Source organism: Corvus moneduloides, chromosome 4 (genome assembly GCF_009650955.1).
Source record: "Corvus moneduloides isolate bCorMon1 chromosome 4, bCorMon1.pri, whole genome shotgun sequence".
NCBI classification, from domain to species: domain Eukaryota; kingdom Metazoa; phylum Chordata; class Aves; order Passeriformes; family Corvidae; genus Corvus; species Corvus moneduloides.
In genome coordinates, this window is record NC_045479.1 from 288804 (window position 1) to 309416 (window position 20613).

Genomic DNA, 20613 nt, shown 5'->3' on the forward strand with positions numbered 1-20613 from the left:
TCCAATAACAAATGTTTATCACATTTTCATTTTGAGTCAATATATGTAGCCCAATAAAGAACAGAGTTTGCATATTAAAGTAGGCATGGGGAGCAGGAAAAAAATGAAGGAAGACCAAAAGGGAAAGCACTAAGGAATTCCCCCAAATCCTAACTAAATATAACTCAAAGGCAGACAGGGAGGTACTATTCAGACAGCAGACTTAATGGAAATAGAAATAAAAGCTGCTTAATAGAATGCCTGTAGACCTAAAATTTACATCTATATCCAAGACATCAAGAAAAAATATCACATATTACAGCCAATATTTCACTGTATTTCTCCAAGCAGTTATTAATTACAGAGAATTACTGAGAAGAGAGTACACTGCTAGCAAAAAAATTAACGGAGCACTTCCAAAACCAACAGGGTCTAAAATCAGTCCAACAAAACAGAGTGTTTGCCCTAAGCAAGGTACCATTTTCCCCTTAAAGGGGTTCACTTTCTTTACACAGCTCTAGCTTCACATTCCACCCTGGATCTGCACAGCAGCTGGCTCCCATCTAATCCTTCCTAGAATCTTCTGCTCTTACACCTCACCTTTTGCTGGAACCAAAGTGCCATTTTCTTCCTCAGGGTGTTTCTCCTTTTATTCTCAGCATGCAATAAGGGGAAAAGCCTGCAGACTCTATACCAAACTCCCTTTCCCAATCTGAATTTTTTTTTTCCTGAAATAATTACAAATTATTCTACTTGCTGCAGGCTATAACTGTAAGAGCAGGGAATTTGCTTTGAAACAGCACCAGCAGATGGACACAAAATCTCTGGCTAAATGAAAAATGTTGTGAGCAACCAAGAAAAACCAAATAAGCTCCCAAAATTTAATAGGGACCCTGAATGAAAAGCACAAATCACACAGCATAATCATAAAATAATTCACTGTTACCCAATACACCATTCAGAAAATCCAGAAAGTGTCAGAGAATGTCTCCATTTTACATTTACAATTAGAGCAACATTTTCTCTGCCTTTATAATAATGGCAGGAATTTAAACTTTAAACAAATATTTATATTATGTACGTATTTTGGAAAATATCATCTTTCTCCTGATCACAAAGTATGCAGAAAGAGATGTCACATTTCCCAGTTTTTTTTTGTGGCTGGCAGTTCTTTCCTTTGGATTTCTCCAACACCATTCGTGATGACTATTCATGAGAAGCTCAGTGCAAGCAGCCACTCTTTTAACTGACAGCTTCTGCAAGTGAAACTTTACAAGGGATTTGAGCAGCTAAGGAATCATCAGGGACAGCAGTCCTGGACACTCACCAACACACAGCTCTGTGTTCTGTTTAATAAAGGTCCACAATGGTGACAAGGTACATTTACAAGCTACCCATGACCATTAGTGCCCAGTCTGGCTTCTCCTGATTGCTGAGTATTGACCAGTTTCTCCACGGGAGGGGAAAGATGGTGCAGTCAGTGCAATATCTCATTTCTGCTTCCAAAAATTTTAATTCCTGAAATCAAGGGGTAAAATGACACAGAGGGGTAGACTAAGAGGAGCCACTTCCAGCAGCTGGAATTACTGGTTCATGCAAAACTCTGCAACATCAAATTTTGTTCTCATAAACTGAAATGGAGCATTGAATGACTATTTCCACATAAAAGCTTTTCTCTTTTGCACATTTCTCCCTTGGTGGGTCAAAAACTTGAAAAAATAAAAGGAGTAATGTAATCACTCAAAGTCTGAGGAAAAAAGAGGAAGCAACAGAGCTGATAAAAAAAACCAACAGCTGAAGTATTACATTCAAAAAGACAGTAAAATGAAATGTCGTAACACCACCAAAACCTTTTCAGCTTTTCAGCTCAAAGCAAAACTGAAAAATGAATTAACTGATAATAAATTTATATTTTCATGAAATAGCATTTTTAGTGGAAAAGCACGCTGTCAGAAAATGCTGACTCAGCTGTAAGAATTTTATCTACAGATTGCTCAGAAGAAAATATTTCATTCAGAAATAAATGACATTTTACATATTAATTTTGGACATATTTATTTCTGTATTACATGAAATACAGCAAATTCCCTATTTAGTTTTGACTTACATTATCCTATAAGTTAGTCACTGGTTCAGGACTGAGAAGTCTTCTGCAATCACCAAATTGCTCAAGCCCAGCAGACTGATGTGGATGGAGACATTTTTATTTATTCCAGAGGAAATATTTTTTTGATTATATCAACATAACTGTGGTCTTTTACATTCCTGTGACGCGATGCAAGTGGAGGGGGGGTGGAAAGAACATTGTGTCCATCCCGATCACGTCCTTACCAGAGCAGCTCCGGGGGGTGCCATGCAAACGCACTTGGACACACTCTGACACACCGTAGTAGGTGGATACTCGCTGCCACTCACACACACACACAGTCGGATAGCTCCTGCAGTGTCGCCAGGGACAAAGAGGCGGGAGGGGTCCTTTGTATGGAGTTCTGAGGGGTTTATTGGGGTCCCTGCTCGAAGGAATCCAGGGACAAAGAACAGAGAACACTGAGGGGTCCGGGTTTTATCCAGATGGGCACCGGGGGTGGACATAACATCAGAGACCAATGTTCTAGGGGCCAAGGGGTGGGTGGAGAGGACATGGGGTGACAGGACAGTGACCACTGGGGAAGATGAGAGGTGGAACAAGGGAACCAGGAGCCAGTGGGGTATCAAGGAAAGGAGAACTATCTAGAACATGGACTTAAAAAGGGTGAAAGGGGGTGGTCTTAGACCTCTGAGCTTGCCCACCAGCAGACCTCCACTGTTTTGGAGTCCTGAGGCTCCCTGGCCAATCCTATGGTGGCCTCAACCACTGCAACACTCCTGTTACATCCCCTAGGCATTTCAGAGTATTAACCATATTTTGTGAGTTGTTTTAAGCTTCTGTATACTTTTGAAAGGAATATTCATCTTCAGAAAAATCGCTTGCAAGCAAGCTAATAATAGACACCATTCTTCAAAGCAGGAGCCTGAAAAATTTAGGCAAGTACATTTCTTGAAACAAAGACAGAAGTAAAAAAATACATTTAAAAATTTACTGCAGATAAATCCTCCTTATTTTTTAAGCCTACCAGGATTTTTTCTGATAAAGGCCTACAAAATTCCTCTGGGCAAAATGCATAGGAGTACCACATCAGATTAGAGGCAGTGGTACTTGCAAGGAAAGAAGGAGCAGTAGTGAGTAGCATTGTCGGAAACAAACTGCCCATCAATTCGTTAAAGGGATAGCATTCCTGGGTCGGAACATCCTAGGGCTGGAACATGATGAAAATTCCTCTTTTCCATCACCAACCCCACAGTAGCATCTGCCCACCCCCTTCGCAGCCTGCTTGGCAAGCCTAAGGGACGCTGAAGGCGCAGCTCCTTAGCTCATGTTGTCCCCCGGAAATTTCTCTCTTCAGGACTTCCCAGGTCTTTACTCTTGATCTGGCCAACTGATAAACTTTAAGGACAGGTGTTAGGATCCTGGGATCCAGTGGAGTTGCAAAGACTATGACTTCTCTCTAACATCTCTGAAGGAGCCCATCCAGCATGCTGCTCTTTGCTGTGAGAGGAGGTAGGACACCACCATGGCCAAGCAGAGTGCTAGATTTAATCCAAAAAACCCCACATCTGAAATCCCAAATCCATCACAAAACAGTGACGTCCCTCTGCCAGCCCAAGTGGGGCTTTCCTGAAACCTTGGAGAGGACACACACACTTTGAGCACCTGTTGCCAGTATCTTTGTGGTACAAAGTTCACAGCTCTGCCAAGGATTCCAGTTTTCTCCAATAAACACTACAATATTGTAGCAACAAATCACACTAATCATCATAAACAAGACTTACAGCCACTGCTCTGCAACACATCATAAACTGTCTATCCGTCTCCAGAAATTCACTCCAGTCGGGAAGCCCCTTTCCAGCCGTACTGCAGGAAAAACCCACTTGCCAGGCAGGTTTCAGCATCTATTTTTTTGCTGAGCTTGCTTGGACACAGCAGCTAGGAGCAGCCTGAGGGAGGCAGAGGTCCATTATCCAGTTCATGGCAACAGGGACAAGTGACAAGACAGAGGACCTGGCATCCTGAACAAGACGCAGCTGTAACAGAGCTTCTCTGGATCATGTCAACAGAGACAGGTGCTGCTTCCATCTCCTCTGCCCCACACTGCAGCTTCCCCTCACTTCTTCTCCATTAAAAGAAACTCTCTCAAAGTAATAACTCTGTTTTTGAGATCTAAAAACTACTTTTAAAAAAACCCCTAAAACTTCTTTGATGTTTTATTTGCAGGATGAAGTTAACAAGTAAGAACTCTGCTACTCATTTAACTGAAACAGCAACAAATAAGAAGCCCTGTGTGAATGACTCAAGACTGACTGGGAGGCTGAATAAATCCTTATACCTTGAATTTGACAGATCAAAGTAGCAGGTAAATCAATTAATACAGCCAGATGTTTGGCTTTCTTTAAGTGTGTAGCCACTTAAAATATTTGTATTCAACATACAAAATTCAATATAACAAACTCACTATTTAGTATCAGTTCCTGTATTAATTAAAAATACAAGAAGCAGCCTAGACTAGTATTACATATTGCCAGCACGCAAAAACCCTGCACTTAAGCCAAAGCACCTTTGATGGACATTAATAACCAACCACTTCCAACATTCAAAAACACAGGAAGAATCAACAAAGTCAAGCTGTTGGCTTCTCTTATTGGGTCTCATCGTTTGCCATCAAAGAACTTTATTAACCTGGAAGTAACTTGGGACACCTTCACACAAAGCACTGTCCCACAGATCCGAACTGAAACAGTTGTGGGTGACGGATCAGGCTTACAGTGACTGTGATCCCCAATTGAAATGCGGAAATCACCCTCTTAAAATAGCCAGAACCAAGCATTTTAAAAATCAAGACGTGACCCAATTTCATCCCTTGTGTACATCCCCAAAACAGCCAGGGAAGTATTAACATCTATACAAACAAAATTTTCAGAACATGGAAGTAAAAAAGCAGATGCTTGTTTGGTATTGAAAAATGAAGATACAATTTCTTGATGACCCTTCAGCCTATTTATACTCATTTGTATCATGTTACCATTTAGATTTTAATACTTAAAATGAAAAGAAAACATGGTTACTCACCTGTGGGAAGAGAGAGTAAGTTGCATTGTCAATTGTGACAGAATATAAAAATTCCCCATCAAACCAGAGGTTCTTTCCCATGGGAGAATTAATCTTCGTCATAGCAAAGAGCTGCCCAGGGTCACAGCATTCTTCCAGCAGCTTCCTAGAGAAGGGAGCAAAAGAGAAAGCAGTATTAATTGGAACCTTGTCACACCTTTGTTAATCATCACCCCTCATATCCGTGTTCCTGCCACTCTCAGGTGCTCCAAAGCCACCCTTCCCAGCCAGCAGATGAACCATGGGACAGCTTTCATTTCAGAAAATCTTAGAATAGAGAGAAAAAAAAAAAAATCTAAATTTTCATTCAGACTGACACAGAAACAAAACCAAGATTCAGCAAAAGAAACTTCACCCTATACAGCCCATTTTAATGGGCAAAATCTGGTCTCCAACACATACAGAAATCAGAGAAGCTCGTTTGAAAATTAGATCCAAGGTACATAAACATTCAGTATCAAACCTTATTTATGAAGAGCAGGCCTCCTAAAACCCCACAGTTACATAATTTACGTATGGAAATTTTGGCACCTCTCTTCAGTTACTGAATGTCCTTGTGCTACATTCCCAGCAGTATTAGTGCCTGCTTCCTAACTGAAGGCCAGTTTGAGTCATACCAGTATGATGGATATATATAGAGAGAGTGAATATACTTGTTAGTGTCCCTGCTGAAACTCCGTATCTTCTTACTCCTTCATTTCCCAAAAATACTACTCAGCCTTAGTAGAAATTGGAGGGCTTATGAGGTGATTGAAGGTTATCCCGAAAATTCTGTACCACAGCAAACTCAGCAATTAATATCCTAAAATACAGAATGATGAAAAGCTCTAAAGGTCCAGAATATCCTATCTTTCCAAAGCCTGCATAGCACTAGGAAGGGTGACATTCATGTATGTAAAACACACATTGCAGAATTCTGCCCTTACAGTGTAATATTATGTTATTATATACATTCCTCATATATTTTAAAGGTAATCCCAAAAAGACTGGAACCATTTCCAGTAGCTGCACAGGAGCTGTCAGCAGAAAAACATCAATTATTAGTGACCACTAAAATGCTTGGTATAGCTGTTCTCCTCTACAAAAGAGATTTGATTCAGAACCATAAAGTCATTCAGAGAAATTTAAATTTCAGCATTTTTTGAAGTTTTGCTGCTACTTTTCGTCTCTAAAAATAGGTATTTGAAAAAAAACTTTTTTTTTCCCTATCAAAAATTGATTTTGCTGTAACTTCATAATTCTCTGCAAATGTGTCAGTATTATTTTTCAGACACACTTCAACTGAAGTAACAATAAGTTCCCAGCAACAGCTTCCTAAGAATGTGGTAGAGTCCACAAGGCTGGAGATTTTCAAGACACAACAGGACAAGGTGCTGCATATTCTCATCTAGGTTCCATTCCCGCAAAAGGTTGGAATATGTGATCATCTGAGGCCCCTTCCCACCTTGGTAGGTATGTAATTATGTAACTGGCCATTGCAGAGCTGGTTTATCTCCCTCTGAGCAGGAGACAGCAATGTGCCAGCCAGATCAGCAATTCCCATTTCAAGAACACCAATGGCTTTATTTACAACCATCAAGGAAAGGCTTCACATCAGCCTTCTGCTGATGCCCAAATAAAGCCTTCATCACAGAACTGTGAAAAACAAATTACAGGAAATTTGAAATCTCTCACCTTTGTGAAACAGTGTAAGACAGGCATGGAATACTGTTCCAAATACAAGATTTGAAAGTGGAGATTTTTCTGGCTGTCAACAAACCAGTTTGCAGGTTTTGTAAAATTATTTCTCTTTCTCAAGTGGAAAGAAAATAATTCTGCATATTTTTCTATCCGCACAGCAACTCTTTCAAAAAACATAAGTTAATCAAAGATCAGCTGGAGCCATTTGTTACAAAACTGTATAACAAAATTCAAAATTTCCAGTGAAATTCTGCAACTCACACCTCCTCTGGAAGTTTGGTCTGAGCAAGAAGCACAAAAAAACCCCCAAATAACGTAGTGGACAATTATCTAGGGAGTGTTTTATATTAATGAATCTTTTCTTAGCCAGGGTAGACTAAGGAGCTAAGGAACATACCTTTGTACAACTCCCTCCCTATTTATTAGATGAGCTATATATCTCTATTCTTTCCCATCCCCAAAACCGCATTCTTCCAGTTCCTGCTGAACCCTTCATTAATAAACCTATTACGAAAAGCAGTAGGGGTCTCCTGGAAGGGCCACAAATAGGCAAGCCACTAGTTCAAATATGAAGCTGTGTGTATGAACACAAAAATCTTGTGTACTCGTGTGTGCTTTCTGTCAGAAAAGAATAATTAGACGTCTCTCTTTCTGATCCAAATCCCAAAGTTACAAAGCAAGAAAAGCTTCATAGGAAAATGTTTATTTAAAAGCAGAATGGATTCAAAGACAAACCTATAGCAGGATACTTTGCAGGATCAGGGAGACTGAATTGTTTGCTGAGCTTGAGTAAAATGCACAGTAGAAATGTTATGATAGAATTTGCAGAACTGCAGCAGCTTTTGGCCAGGAAACTCAGTTCACTGCAAGCGTTCCTTCACTCATAGGACATAAACAATATGCTTTTGATTCAAAGTTCTCTCCAATTCCAAGAAGACCTGTATGCAAGAGGACCTAATATTGGGATTGAAAAGGCACTGGGGGCCCTCAGATCCAAGAGCACTTAGGGGACAAACCCCTACTTGTGAAAGACGCAGGAGAAATGTTCCTTGGAGAATCTCACTTCAAGCCCCTCAGATTTCAGTTGGAATTGGGCACCAGGCAGGTCACTAAGCAAAAGGCAGCCTCAGCACTGATGTCTTAACCTGAATCCATCCTCAAAGCCTTCATAAAACTTCCAAACTACTTATTCTTCATCTTAAGTTAACAAGCTTTGCAGTCTGATTTCAGTTTGCAGACAGTTAATGCTTAATCACATCCTGGTTTGACTCAAGTCCCAGTCAATAATGACTCAGGAGCTATTTTGAACATCCCAAATGCAGCAAATATAATATCTAAAAGAAAAAATGGACAATTCCATGGTATGGGTTGTCAGCCAGGAGGTCATAGCTCTTTAGCTGTCTCTTCTCTGCAGTTGGGGGTTCCTGCCTCCCCAGCACAGCACCATTTCTCCAGCTGCTTTGGGATGCTGTCCTACATGGAGCATGTAAGCACTACCAGCACTGTGCAAGGCAGGGGGAGCAAAATTCTTCATCTCAGCTTTTTCCTTTTAAATCCATGCAAACGAGATGTACTACATTAATGTGAAAAAGATCAGACTGATGGGGAGCCACTTGTCAGGCAGCAGCAGCAAGAGGAAGGAACCTTCACAAAGCTTCTCCAGGGAAGTGGTGGAGTCACCATTCCTGGAAATGTTCAAAAAACAAGGATGATCCAGAGCACATGGATGGGGAGAGGACAGGAGAGACTACAGCCTGATGCTGCTCCTGCAGGTCCCAGCAAATGCCAGCAGACCTCTCACTGAACAAGGGCATTGATTCAACCATTGCTCAAAAATGGTAACATGAGACTTATTATTTCATTACAGTATGGCTTTAATGGAGCATTAAAATACTGACTGAGGCTCACATTCAAGTTTGAGATAAAAATAATTTGTGAAATGAATTGCTTTAGTCAGATTCTGCTCAGCTACCTGGATTTAGGTGGCATCATGCTAATCTTGATCAGGTGACTGCAAAATGGAGCCAGGATCTGACAGCACAGCTGGACGTAAACTTTCCCTTTACAAGGCAGTTCCCATTCACCTCAACTTCCCTTGTTTTGCTTTGGGATCAAATGAATCTGAAGACCCAGAAAAAAAATAGTACCTGGCTTTGGAGTTTCAGTTGCTATCAAGACAAAACCATCAGGTCATCACTCACAACCAGGGTTTTGTGGAGCTGCTGGAATCCAGAGCACAGGTGGTCACTTGGGTTCACTAGGGAAGATTTGCACAGCTCCATTTCACTGCAATTTATTAATTGCTTCCATCTACATACCCCCCAGTAGAGGCAGGAGGACCTACCAAGATGGAGTCCTCAACTAAATCAATACCTATTTCCCAGCATGTGCAACCCCTATTGGAAATACTTCAGGGATTAGTATCAATAGTGGCTCTGAAACACATCTGGCTTGACCACCTCTAACAGTCTCAAAATTTAATCCTGAAATTCTCCTCATTAGGTCTTTGGTGTAATGTTTCCATAAGAATAACACATCCCCAAGTTTTTGAAAGAAGTTTTGGTGGCAGGGGAAAAACCAAAATCACTGCTTAATAAAATACTGTCTTTAATAAATTTGCACCCTCTTCAGAGTCTGATCTTTTGGCACTTCAGGTTTTGGCTGATTTTTAAATTATTTTTCCTTCCTCCTTTAAGAGATCCTTAAAGGAGGCTGCTGAAATTTCAGCCTCCCCTCTGATGAGCAAAAAGGCTGAAATTTCCTGAATTTCTTGCTATGAACAAAGCTTTTTACTCTTTCCATAATTCCTGTGGCTATTCTATCTTTTTCAAGACCCACCCCTAAATATTTCATTCTAAATAAAGCCTGCAAATATTATTTCTAGGGTAGCCACCCCCTGCCAACTACAGGGACAAACTGACCTCTCATTACTCACGCATCCCATGCCATCCAAGAACAGACAAAAAAATCTAGGCCCATCTCTCAGAGTAGGCAGCAGCCAATGCCTGCAGCTGTAATAGAGCTCTCTCAAACTGCCACATAATGGCTCTACTCATGGCCATCTTTTTCTCCAAGCTAGCAGTCTGGGAATTTTATGGCCCTACAGAATGCTACAAAGCCATTCAATAATAGTAAAATTACTGGTTCTACTACAATCAGTGAGCTTCAAGCTACAGTTGGCATTTGGCTTCTGAATATTCTGTGAAAACATTGTTGGGTTTGGTCACACACATTGAATTTCTCTTTCCTAAAAAGCTCAATCTAATACTTGTAACTGGGGATTAGCTTGAAAAATGTACTGAGACTTTGAGGTTTTCGTGGTGTTTAAAGCACCTTATTACTCCAGGCATACCACCCCACTCAAGATGAAATTGAAAATTATCCGCAGCACAACTGTTTGCAAATATGATCTTAAAAATGTCTTCCTAAGAAAGATCACCTGGACAAGTACCAAATGAATAAGAAAATGGCCAATGCAAATGCTCTTGATATCCACAAAAGCATACCAAATTGGGTTTTTGGGACAGCAGTCATGGTTGAAGCTCTAGCTAAAATTAAGACCTTTGCCAAATACAACAACTAAATCAAGAATACATTGCTGTGCACAGGTTCACTTCTGAAAATACTCAGCTACCTAAGCTTGAAGAATAGGTCTAAATGCAATGAAAAAGAAATATGAAAAGAGTGGATATCACAGTGCAGAACAGAGATAATCTGATTTACTCCCCAGGCAAGGTCTCTACAATATGGTAAGATTTAACGAAGACTAATAAAGTCATGACTGTTCTCCTCCTCACATTTATTATTATATTGTTTCTTGATATGAAACTTTCAGCCTATTTCAATGCCCCCTGCAGCAATTTCTGGTGTCTAGACTTTAGAAGGATCATGTAATATTCCCCCAACTTCCTCAAGAAGTTATCAGGACAATAAAAAGGTTGCAGATAGTAAATCATGCCTGGCACTGCAACCTGCATGAAAGGAAAGAGATTGCACTGCAGAGACCACAGAATAAGGACAATTCATGCATACCATCTTCATTAGCTTAGTAATAGAGCTGCTGTGACTTTTTAAAGTAAGAAATTAAACTATAAATTAACAATAATTTGCTACAAATTGCCAAATTAATAGTTGCAGAGGAAGCTATGAAATCAAGCACTTGCACCTTTTCTGCATCATCAGTATCTTTTAGAACTTTTTTCCAGGTTTTTTGAGGTGCCTAAAAGGGAAACAAAGTATTTTATTTAAACGGAGAATATAGTTTTCACTCCTTACTCTTATTTATCCAGATAATATTTGGGTTTTCATTACCTATTTTAAAATCACTGATCTGGTGCCACCCACACAGTAGAATTCACAGTTCTGTTTCCCAGACTACAAAAGAAAGATAAAACTGTTTTTGCATCCTGTGGGATGATATGGTTACCCTATCCTTGCTGTCTTGGCCTTGAATGAACAAACCCTGCTGCCTTCTAGAAGATAAAATCTGAGCTGTGAATCATTGCAGCACTTCATCCTAATCTCTGACTGATTTTGTTTAACTCTTTTTTTTTTTTAATATACAAGTGATACATTTTTCTTCCAGACACATTCAAAGTGTCATAGAAAATGGGGTTTGATTTTGATGGTACCTACAGATTGGAGAAATACCTATTTAGATTGGAGAAATACAGATGAGGCCAAAATTTGCCAGGACTACCTTTTTGATGGAACAATGTGAACTAGAAGAAACCAAGATATAAAGCTGAGAGAATTGGGATTTTTCAGCCTGGAGAAGAGAAGGCTTTGGGGTGATCTAATTGGGGCCTTCTGGTGCCTGAAGGGAGCCTACAGGAATGATGAAGAGAGACTATTTCCAAGGGCCTGGAGTGACAGGACGAGGAGGAATGGCTTCAAACTGATGGAGAGTAGGTTTAGATTAGGTATTAGGAAGAAATTCCTCCATGTGAGGGTGGTGAGGCCCTGGCACAGGTTGCCCAGAGAAGCTGTGCCTGCCCCATCCCTGGAAGTGGTCAAGGCCAGGTTGGATAGGGCTCTGAGCAACCTGATGTAGTGGAAGGTGTCCCTGCTTATGCCAGGGGAGTATAATGAGATGATCTTTAAGGTTTGTTCCAACCCAGGCTATTCTATAATTCTGTAACTGAGTGAATAAAAGTCTAGCAGATCACCTGACAAGCTTTTAGTTTACATTTCCTCCTGCCAGTTCTTTTACTTAAATATGGAGGAGCTTTGATCTGAAAAGCTATTGAATCACTTCCTTTCAGAGAAAAGACATTTTGATTTATGCAAACTTGCTTCAAATTCCTATGCACAAAGCCTGTTTGCAAGCTTTGAAACACAAATTTTAAGGTATGAATTATAGAGTATGAATTCTAGGACTTGGTCAGATGAAGTTTTTCTAAGACTCTCATATCAGATATATAAAAGAGCTGTATCATAAGGAAACCACCACAAATTGTGACTAGCAATAGCAAAGATATCCAAATTAGTTATGCAGTAAAATCTACTGGAATGCAGGATGTCTCTGAGCTGTCTGTATTGTTCCCAACCACATCAAGGAGAGACAGCAGCAGTGATTTGACATCTCACCTGGGAACTGCAATGAACAGCCATATTTCCTGGAGAAGTGAGGAATCTGAGCAGGAGCTCGAATTATGGTTTCTGGGTGGCAGCCAGAAACCTCACACAATGTTGAAATCCACTGGAACTGGTCCTTTGTTTTGTTAATGCCACCACCACCAGCCCCTAAATACAACTGTGTCAGAGAAGACACAGGGTTCATCTCATTTACAGTATTTGAAATGCAAATTGAGATCACTCCAAGCCTTCCTCATAGAGACCACACCTTTTAGGGTGTTTAGTCATCAGACTAAACACTTACTTCCTCTCTAATGGCCATAAAGGAACAACTGCCTTAGATAAAGAGATCTACATTTGATAGCTTTATTCCAGTCCATGAAGCCAGGCCTGCTGCTCCAGATCCTAGGAAGTCAATGGAGGTTTTTGCAGCAAAGGTGAGCTGTGAGAGAGGGACTGTAGCTCTTCTGCCTGTCTACAGCATCCCATGGAAGGATACTGTTTGCCAGCAGCCCCATCCGATGGTTTAACATCTCTGCTCACACATCCTTCACAGTGTCAGAAAGATGAACTGGCACAGCTGCACTGACCGGTGGTTTTGTCACAGAATACAGAGGCAAAGGGGAGCGGGTCAGGGGACAAGATTAATTGCTTCAAGTGCTATCCTTTTTTTTTTTAATCTTATAAACCTGGCAGGGGGAGAGCAGTTTTCACAGATATGAAGTGAAATTTATGAATGGCTGTCTTGCAAAATAGCAGAACCATCAACTGAGACACAAAGTTACACTTCATGAAGTGCTGCTGCAGGAGGGACAAATTAGTTGTTCCCACCACTTCCCTCCTTCCTGCCAATGAAATTGCTGCTTGCTTTGTGCCACCACAAGCACAGAGAAATATTTGGTTTCAACAAGGGCACAGAGTGGCTGTTTTCTCTCAGGAGAAAGAGATTCACTAAAAATCAGTTGAGCAGCTCTAATCTTACATTTGAGCTTGCACTATCTAGAGTGTTGATAGGTCCCACTTGGGTCTAAGCAGTCAATTATCACACCACAGTGACTTCTTCACCTGCTTCTGCAACCCAGATAAAAGCCCTCTAAGTAATGCTCCTTGCAAAAGTGCCCCTATGCTCCAATCCAAAAAAGTCCATAGAGTGCTTTTCACTAATTTGATCAATTCAGTCATGCCCCTTGATAGAAGGTGAACTAGACAGAAAGAAAAAAAAAATTCCTTCATTACACAGATTTTCTAAAAGCAGAGACAACAGAAATGAAGAGGAAAGGAATACTCTTGCACTGGTCACTCCAAGTGGTTTTTGATGCAAAAACTGTAGGTGACCAGGCTGCCATTGACTATACATACGACAGAGGCAAGAATATGTAAAAGTATCACAGGAAAAGGCATGAAAACCCAATATATTTTCAAAGTCATATGAAGGTGCACATCTGGAGGAAAGTTTTAACCCATCACAGACGGATAAATAAATCTGAAGGAATAGACTGAAGGAAGCCCGGTTTTGAAGAGAAACTTGTTCCTCTCATTTCTCAGAAACTGCTTCCCACATCTCATAACTATCAATTGTTTAGGAGGTGAAATGAGTTTTGCCTGGTTGGGAAGTATCCATCTGATGCCTGCCAGCCAGCAGGATGAGCTGATCAGCCAAACAGGAGGCCAAACAAAATAGGAAGTCTTGGGCTTGACCTCTCTCTTTCATCCAGTTTTTCATTAAACTGGTAGGAACTCACTACTTTTCAGACTTCTATTATTCTGCGTAATTTGGATGAAATTTGCCAGTGAGAAAAATTCCTTAAAGTGAGTGGATTATGATTGAGATTCCAGTTATATCACATTTCCAACTGACTGAAAAGGGGAAAATAATCCAATAAATGCCGAATAACGCCTTTCTTTAGCTTCCTTGAAATGGACATTGACAAAACAGTGTGCTCTTTGTTGCTTCTGTACACCCAGAATTATACACTCGTTAAACTGTAATAGTCTGATTTTGGATGAAAGCCAGGATTTAATGCATCACCAAGGACTGACACTGGACTTGACTTACAGCCCTAGATGCTGCAACCACCAACATCACTTCTGTGAACAGCTGATCATCAGCTGGCCGAGGATCCAGAGATATTTCTGAACTGAGTTCAGTGGTCCTTCTGTGTGCTGACAGATGGCTTCTAACAGATGAAGAAGAATGGAAAAATTACCACAGATTAAAATAGAGCCATTTATCTGAAACCCATCTTGAACTTGCAATTCCCCTGTTTACAGGTAAAAGCTTAATTTTTGAGATTTTGCTAATGTGTTTTAAATCTTGCCCAAGTGCTAGGTGCTATAAAATCAGCTTTATTGACGGAAACACTCTGCTAAAGGCCCTAAGTAGATTAAAATACAGACATATCCAAATTGGAACCTCTTTTTATGAGAAACTCCAATTCCAAGTCTTTCTAAGTCTCTTTTGGTGAAGCCACAGAAAAAAGTAAAATGGCAGTCACCTTGCACTCATACTGAACTCCATCACAGTTGAACTCTTTTGCCTCTTTACAGACTTACTGAAATAAGATCTCAACAGCTCTGGATTGAAATGAGTCTGTTCTTACTGGGAAGATCAGCTGAGACACTTTCACAAGTCACCTCCAGACACCTGTTCCAGGAACAAGAAGCCATATACCCTGTTTGTCTTCACACCTTTCTCTCCTGTAGGCCCAGTGAAACCCAAAAATCAAGTTTATTGATGATCACAGGCACTCTGTTATGATAAAACAAAAGCAAATGCTGGACTACACAATTTCTTTTTGCTACTCTCCTACTTTCATTCCCAGTGGCTGAGTGACAGCTGTGTGTTGTATTAATGGATTTGAGATGGTCAAAGCTCCATTTTGCACGCAGGAAAGTGATTTTCTTTTTTTTTTTCTTTCTGAACATATCTCAGTAACAAACCTTGCCTTACTCCCACTAGCACTACATTAGAAAGGACAAAATGCTGATGGAGAAGTAATCTTTTGCCATTTGGTCTCAACAGTGCTGCCAACGTACTAACAACTCTCTGTAAAATGCCTCTTGTGATTACTTAAAGCATTCTCAAACCTCCTCTCTGTCCAATGCTTGCTACGGCAAAGAAACCTCAGGAGTCTCTAACAGGAGGTGGGGAGGAGTCCAGGAGATATTTTCTGACTTTCCTCCCACATCATCTCATTTCTGAGCCACTCTGCTCCTTCACTGGCAACCTCACCTGTGCCAAGTCCCTTTGGACAGAGTCACAGCACCAATCCACTGCTCACCACAACTATCCATTTGGATTCCAGGGTGTATAAAACACTGGGAATTTCCTGGGTCAGACTTAAGCAGTGGGGATCTAAGCACTCCTTGTTTCATCTAAACATGTAATCTGCATTTCTATTACTTAACAGCTGCTTCCAAAGGACATGCAGAGGCTTATCAGCTGAGCTATTCCAGACCCTAAAAAGAGCTGGCAGGACTTCTCCCAACCCACTAGAAAGAACTTTCCAGTGTAATCAAGGAACATAAACTTGGCTTTTCACTACAAATATTCACATGGCGCTGGAAGCAGAGTTTCCAAAACTCACACTTCCAAAGCTCCCAGAAGTTCAAAGGCACCACTACAGCTTGTCAGGGCTCTGGAATAGTCCTTATACATTATATAATCCAAACAGCTTCAGCCATCAAGGTCATCACATATTTACAACTTTTAAGCCATTGCACACTCTTTTGCCTCTATCATTAAGCAAATGATATTTGGCAGCACTCACTACAAACAGGTAGCTTCACAACACACCACAATGGTTTAGTGGTTCTGGGGCGGGAGGTTTCCTGCACAGGCACAGAAGAAGAAGCAGAAGTAGAAAACAGAGAGCTGACAGTGAAAAAGAAGAGGTGAGCAGGAGAAAGGAAGCACGTTCAAGTCTATCCTAATCTAAGCAGTTTGCTGTGCTATGCCCTGTGCTGCTGGGAATAAACCAGGAACGCACAAACCCCATTATCCAGAGCAATGAAACAGCTTCCTAGGGAATAAACATGATTTATGTACTAAGCTCTTATAGGCCTGAAATCCTGGCAGAAAATGTAATTTATCCAACTTCCCCCTCTGCCCAATCCAGCGGCATTTAAGAAGCTAACACTCCATGTGATATTAGAATTCCTAAAAGCCCATCAAACACAAACCACAGAGATTACTACATGCTATGACTCCTACCCATCTTTGCCAAGATGTTTTCTTCTCCATCCACCTCTCCTGCCTCTGCCATCTGTTGGACCCACCCCCAGCTATACGATCACATCTCCCCTGCACAGGCATGAGTGGGTGGGTCTGGGAAACCCTGGGCTTCCAAGTGCTGCAGAACAGCTACAGGAAATGTTCCAGGCAGAAATCAAGTCTGAAATTTTACTTTCCCCTTCTCTTTCTGACTGAGTTTCCCATCCTTTATAGATTTCTTTATTCCGAGAGAACCCAGTTACAGGATCCATTAGAGTAAAAGTAGTAAACAGGAGACCTGTTGCTGTTTAGGGAGCTGCCTGGCATACTACAACAAAGCAAAACATGCCACCTTGAAATGCCTGCAATATATATACTTCAACACTATGAAATTCTAAATAAAAGCCAAGCCTGAAGAGTTTGACATATACAGCCACATGTATCACAGGAAACTATTTTGGGTTGAAGTACTGTCGAATTCCTAAGTTTAATTAAATGCTGTGCTTCAGTTTTCACAGACTACCGATAATCCAAAGAAATCTAAATATTAAAAATACTTGAGCTAGGTTCTGAAAAGATCTGAGGGAGGAATTTATAAACCAGCAGTTTCAAACAAGACATAAAACTCACAGCCATGCAGTCTCTCAGGCTAGTGTATCCAACCGAGTTCACTTTTACCCAGGAGTCCACATTCTCAATTCCAGAAGAGTGAGGCATAGTGCTGGGAATAAAAGCCTCTTTTAAAAGACTCAAGGAAATCCCTGCATCGCAAACTCTGGGTCCACTAGTAGATTTATATCTCTCCCCCTGACACCCATAGGAAGAGCAACACACAGTGATGCAAGCAACCTGGGAGATTTCTGGAGTGTGTCAGGGATAATTTTTGGTACAGGTATTGGTAGGTAAGGTTACAGCTGGATCTACTATTCACTAACAAGAAAGCACTGATTGGGGATATATAATCTATAAAACCACTGGCCCATGAAACACTGCATTCAGGATCCTGAGTGAGGGAAGGAAGGTGGCAGATTCTCTAGTTTATTGATTGAGCTTGAACTCATCAGTTTAGACTGGAAGTAACGCATAATAATTTAGGAACATTGTGGAAACTGCATGTTGGAAACAAGAATCCCACAGTCCCTGGCCCCAAGAGATGGCTGCCAAGGACATTCTCTCTTTCTGACCTCTTTGTCCCCAGTTTCTTGGGACAGCACTGGACTTACTCCACAATGAACTAAGTCTGTGGTTTTCCTTCCTGCTACTGAGTAAAAATAAAAAATGTGCCCTATCAGGCAAATAAATGTCAGTCTCTTGACCTGCACGAGAAGACTTCCACATTCACACCTACAGGATGTGTACTACACAAAAGTTAACTCAACATATCTTTTTCTTTGACTGAGCCTTTCATTACATTCAGAGCTCCCAGGCCTGATACAGCTGATTTGAAAGCATCCACTAACTGGGCAGTCCAACTGCCACCTTCTTAGGTCTCAAATTCATCTTGAAAACTCACCTTGCAGCGCAAGAATGCATGATAAGTTACAAAGCTCTACTGGATCATGGTCAGTTGGTCTGTGCTACTCATTTCAAGAAACGAAAGCAGTGAATTATGTAGAAAAAAAAAAAGGATAGTTTAGAAGCAACAACCAAACAATTTTAGAGAGCAATAATTCCATTTCCACAGTAATTAAACTGTTTACTACAGAGTTGGAGATGAGCTATTTAGTTTTCAACAGCATGGTGACATTTTCTTTTCTGGTACAATGTCACAATCTAAAAATAAACCAGATAAAAAAGCAAATTAGTATAAAAAGGGTATATGAGCTGAAGGGGAAACACATTTTTTAAAGTGATTAAGCAGCAATCTAAGAATAAGACATATATTTAAGAATTAACCATTCCAAGAACACCTGCACTTCCTAAATTAAGCTAATGAAGGTTAAAAAGGAATCGATTATTTATGTAAGCACCAAGAACATGAAAGGTTGTTACAAGTAACAGCAGTTATTTGGAATGGGGTGTTAAACTAAGTTAGTGAAGACTAAATGAAGTCTCAAAATGCTAAGAACCTGAGACACTGATTTATTTGGGAGATCATACTACCACTACTACATTTATTGCATGACTTTCTCTGCAGCATTTGGTGCCAGGCCTTGACAGAGATAGGAAACTAAACTAAAAGGACCTGAAGTAGTAATTAGTCCTGCTAAAGACATTTCTGTGTTTTCATGCACTGAAATAAAAGTCCATTGTCAGTTGATTTATACTGCACATCTCTCACAAATTTCCTGCAGGTGCCCACATGTATATTCCTACAACCATTGGGAAGTAGGCATATTTGGGGCAGAAGCTACCTGATGGAAATGCTGCAGAAGAGAGAAAAAGACAACACCCAAGACCCAAAATTTCACTGCTTTGCACTCTGCCTCCTGCACAGCAAGATCACTCTGGAGAAGATGCTGGCATTTGACAACCAGAAGCATAGAAGCTCCATGTCTGCCCCCACAAATCCCTCACCTTCACAGAGCTGTTCCAAAGCTTGGAACCAAAACTAGGCCAAGTGCATGTGGCCAAGGAGTTCTGAAGTAGCTGAATATCACCAGAACAGTGCAGCTTGGAGTTCTAAGTACACATTATGTATGCATCCATTTAATGCCAACAATGTGTATGATCCTACTAGAACATACAGTGAGAAGTCATCTCATCGGAAATGCTATGGATGGCATCCAGACAGAACAAAGCATGCCTTTAATGGGTTTATCTTTGGTTTAATGGGTTTGTCTCACCCTAAAACCACAGTAACCAACCTCAGTTTGAGATATGAGAAGTCAAAGAATTGCCTGCTGTAATTCATCATCCCTCAGCTTGAGCTGCTGGTGCCCCAAAGGGCAATCTAATCCTCAGCAAAGTTCACTAGATGTCAAGCCTGTGGACTGTCTAGTTGGCAAAATGCAATCAGAGGATGAAAAAAACAGAGCAACAAATGTTGTTTTCCTGTCTTTTTGCTAACCATATGGACATTTTCCCTACCACAGCTCTTAAGTAGGACAGGTACCAGAGATAGCTGCAGTGAGTGGGCTGTACTCCACATATTTCATCACTCCACTTCCAAATCTCATTACTTCAACAATCATCTCAAGAGCAAAATGGTTCTTCTATCCTGTGGCATGAAAATGCCATCTCCTATTTATGGTTTCATGGCCTCTCTTATACCTCTGGCCATTGAAACTGGACCCTCAATTTACTCAAGTGATCTGTTTCCATCTGAAACTTGAGCTTCTTCTCTGAGATCATAATTTACCTCACGCTGTTTTAATTAATTGTTACTTCCTTGGGTTATCTTGCTTAACCAACTGAGCTGTCCTTAAGCTGTCCACTTCACTGAATGGTTTACCCTTAATTGATTGCCTTTCTGATTTAGCCATATACTCGTTCTCAAATTTCCTATGCTCTTTCTCTGCTATTCTGCTTCACATAAATGTGTCTTTTATTCTCTGCTTTTAATGTTTCTTCTTCTTCAGTGCCCCTGCTGCTGCAAGCTCCTTGTCTCCATTGTGTTAAGCCCTAGCAATCTTCCACCTCCCTTACAATCTCCCAAGGCTTCTCCATCTCACCACCTTCCCTCCTGCCCTCCAAGAGCATTTTCTTTCCTTCTGGAGTACTCCATTCTGCAATCCCTTCCTTTCAGCCAACAAGAGGGTTCTGACACTTTTCCCAAGACAAAACTCAGTTTTTAAGTAAGAATAAGAATATATGAAGGAAGGCACCCTATTCCTGACAGCAGCCAGCAACCAGGACAAGACTAAATTATGTCAGAGCTGTGCCCCCTGCCCTGTCCAAGCTGGACACTGGGGCAGCACCTGCTGCCTCTCACTCCACAGTCCTGTCGCCAGGGACGACATAAGTTCAGGGATCTGGGACAAAACCAGAGCCTAATTTGCACCACTATTTATAGAACATA

The 20613-nt window shown here is 40.8% G+C and overlaps 1 protein-coding gene across 2 annotated transcripts in view; it reads right to left on the reverse strand.

Annotated features, from left to right (window-relative positions):
* ST8SIA1 (ST8 alpha-N-acetyl-neuraminide alpha-2,8-sialyltransferase 1) overlaps positions 1–20613 on the reverse strand; it is a 123654-nt gene that overhangs the window by 91955 nt on the left and 11086 nt on the right. For both annotated transcript variants that reach the window (XM_032105416.1, XM_032105415.1), the window contains exon 2: positions 5144–5288. In XM_032105416.1, coding sequence (XP_031961307.1) covers positions 5144–5288 — 145 coding nt within the window. The remainder of the gene's footprint in view (positions 1–5143; positions 5289–20613) is intronic.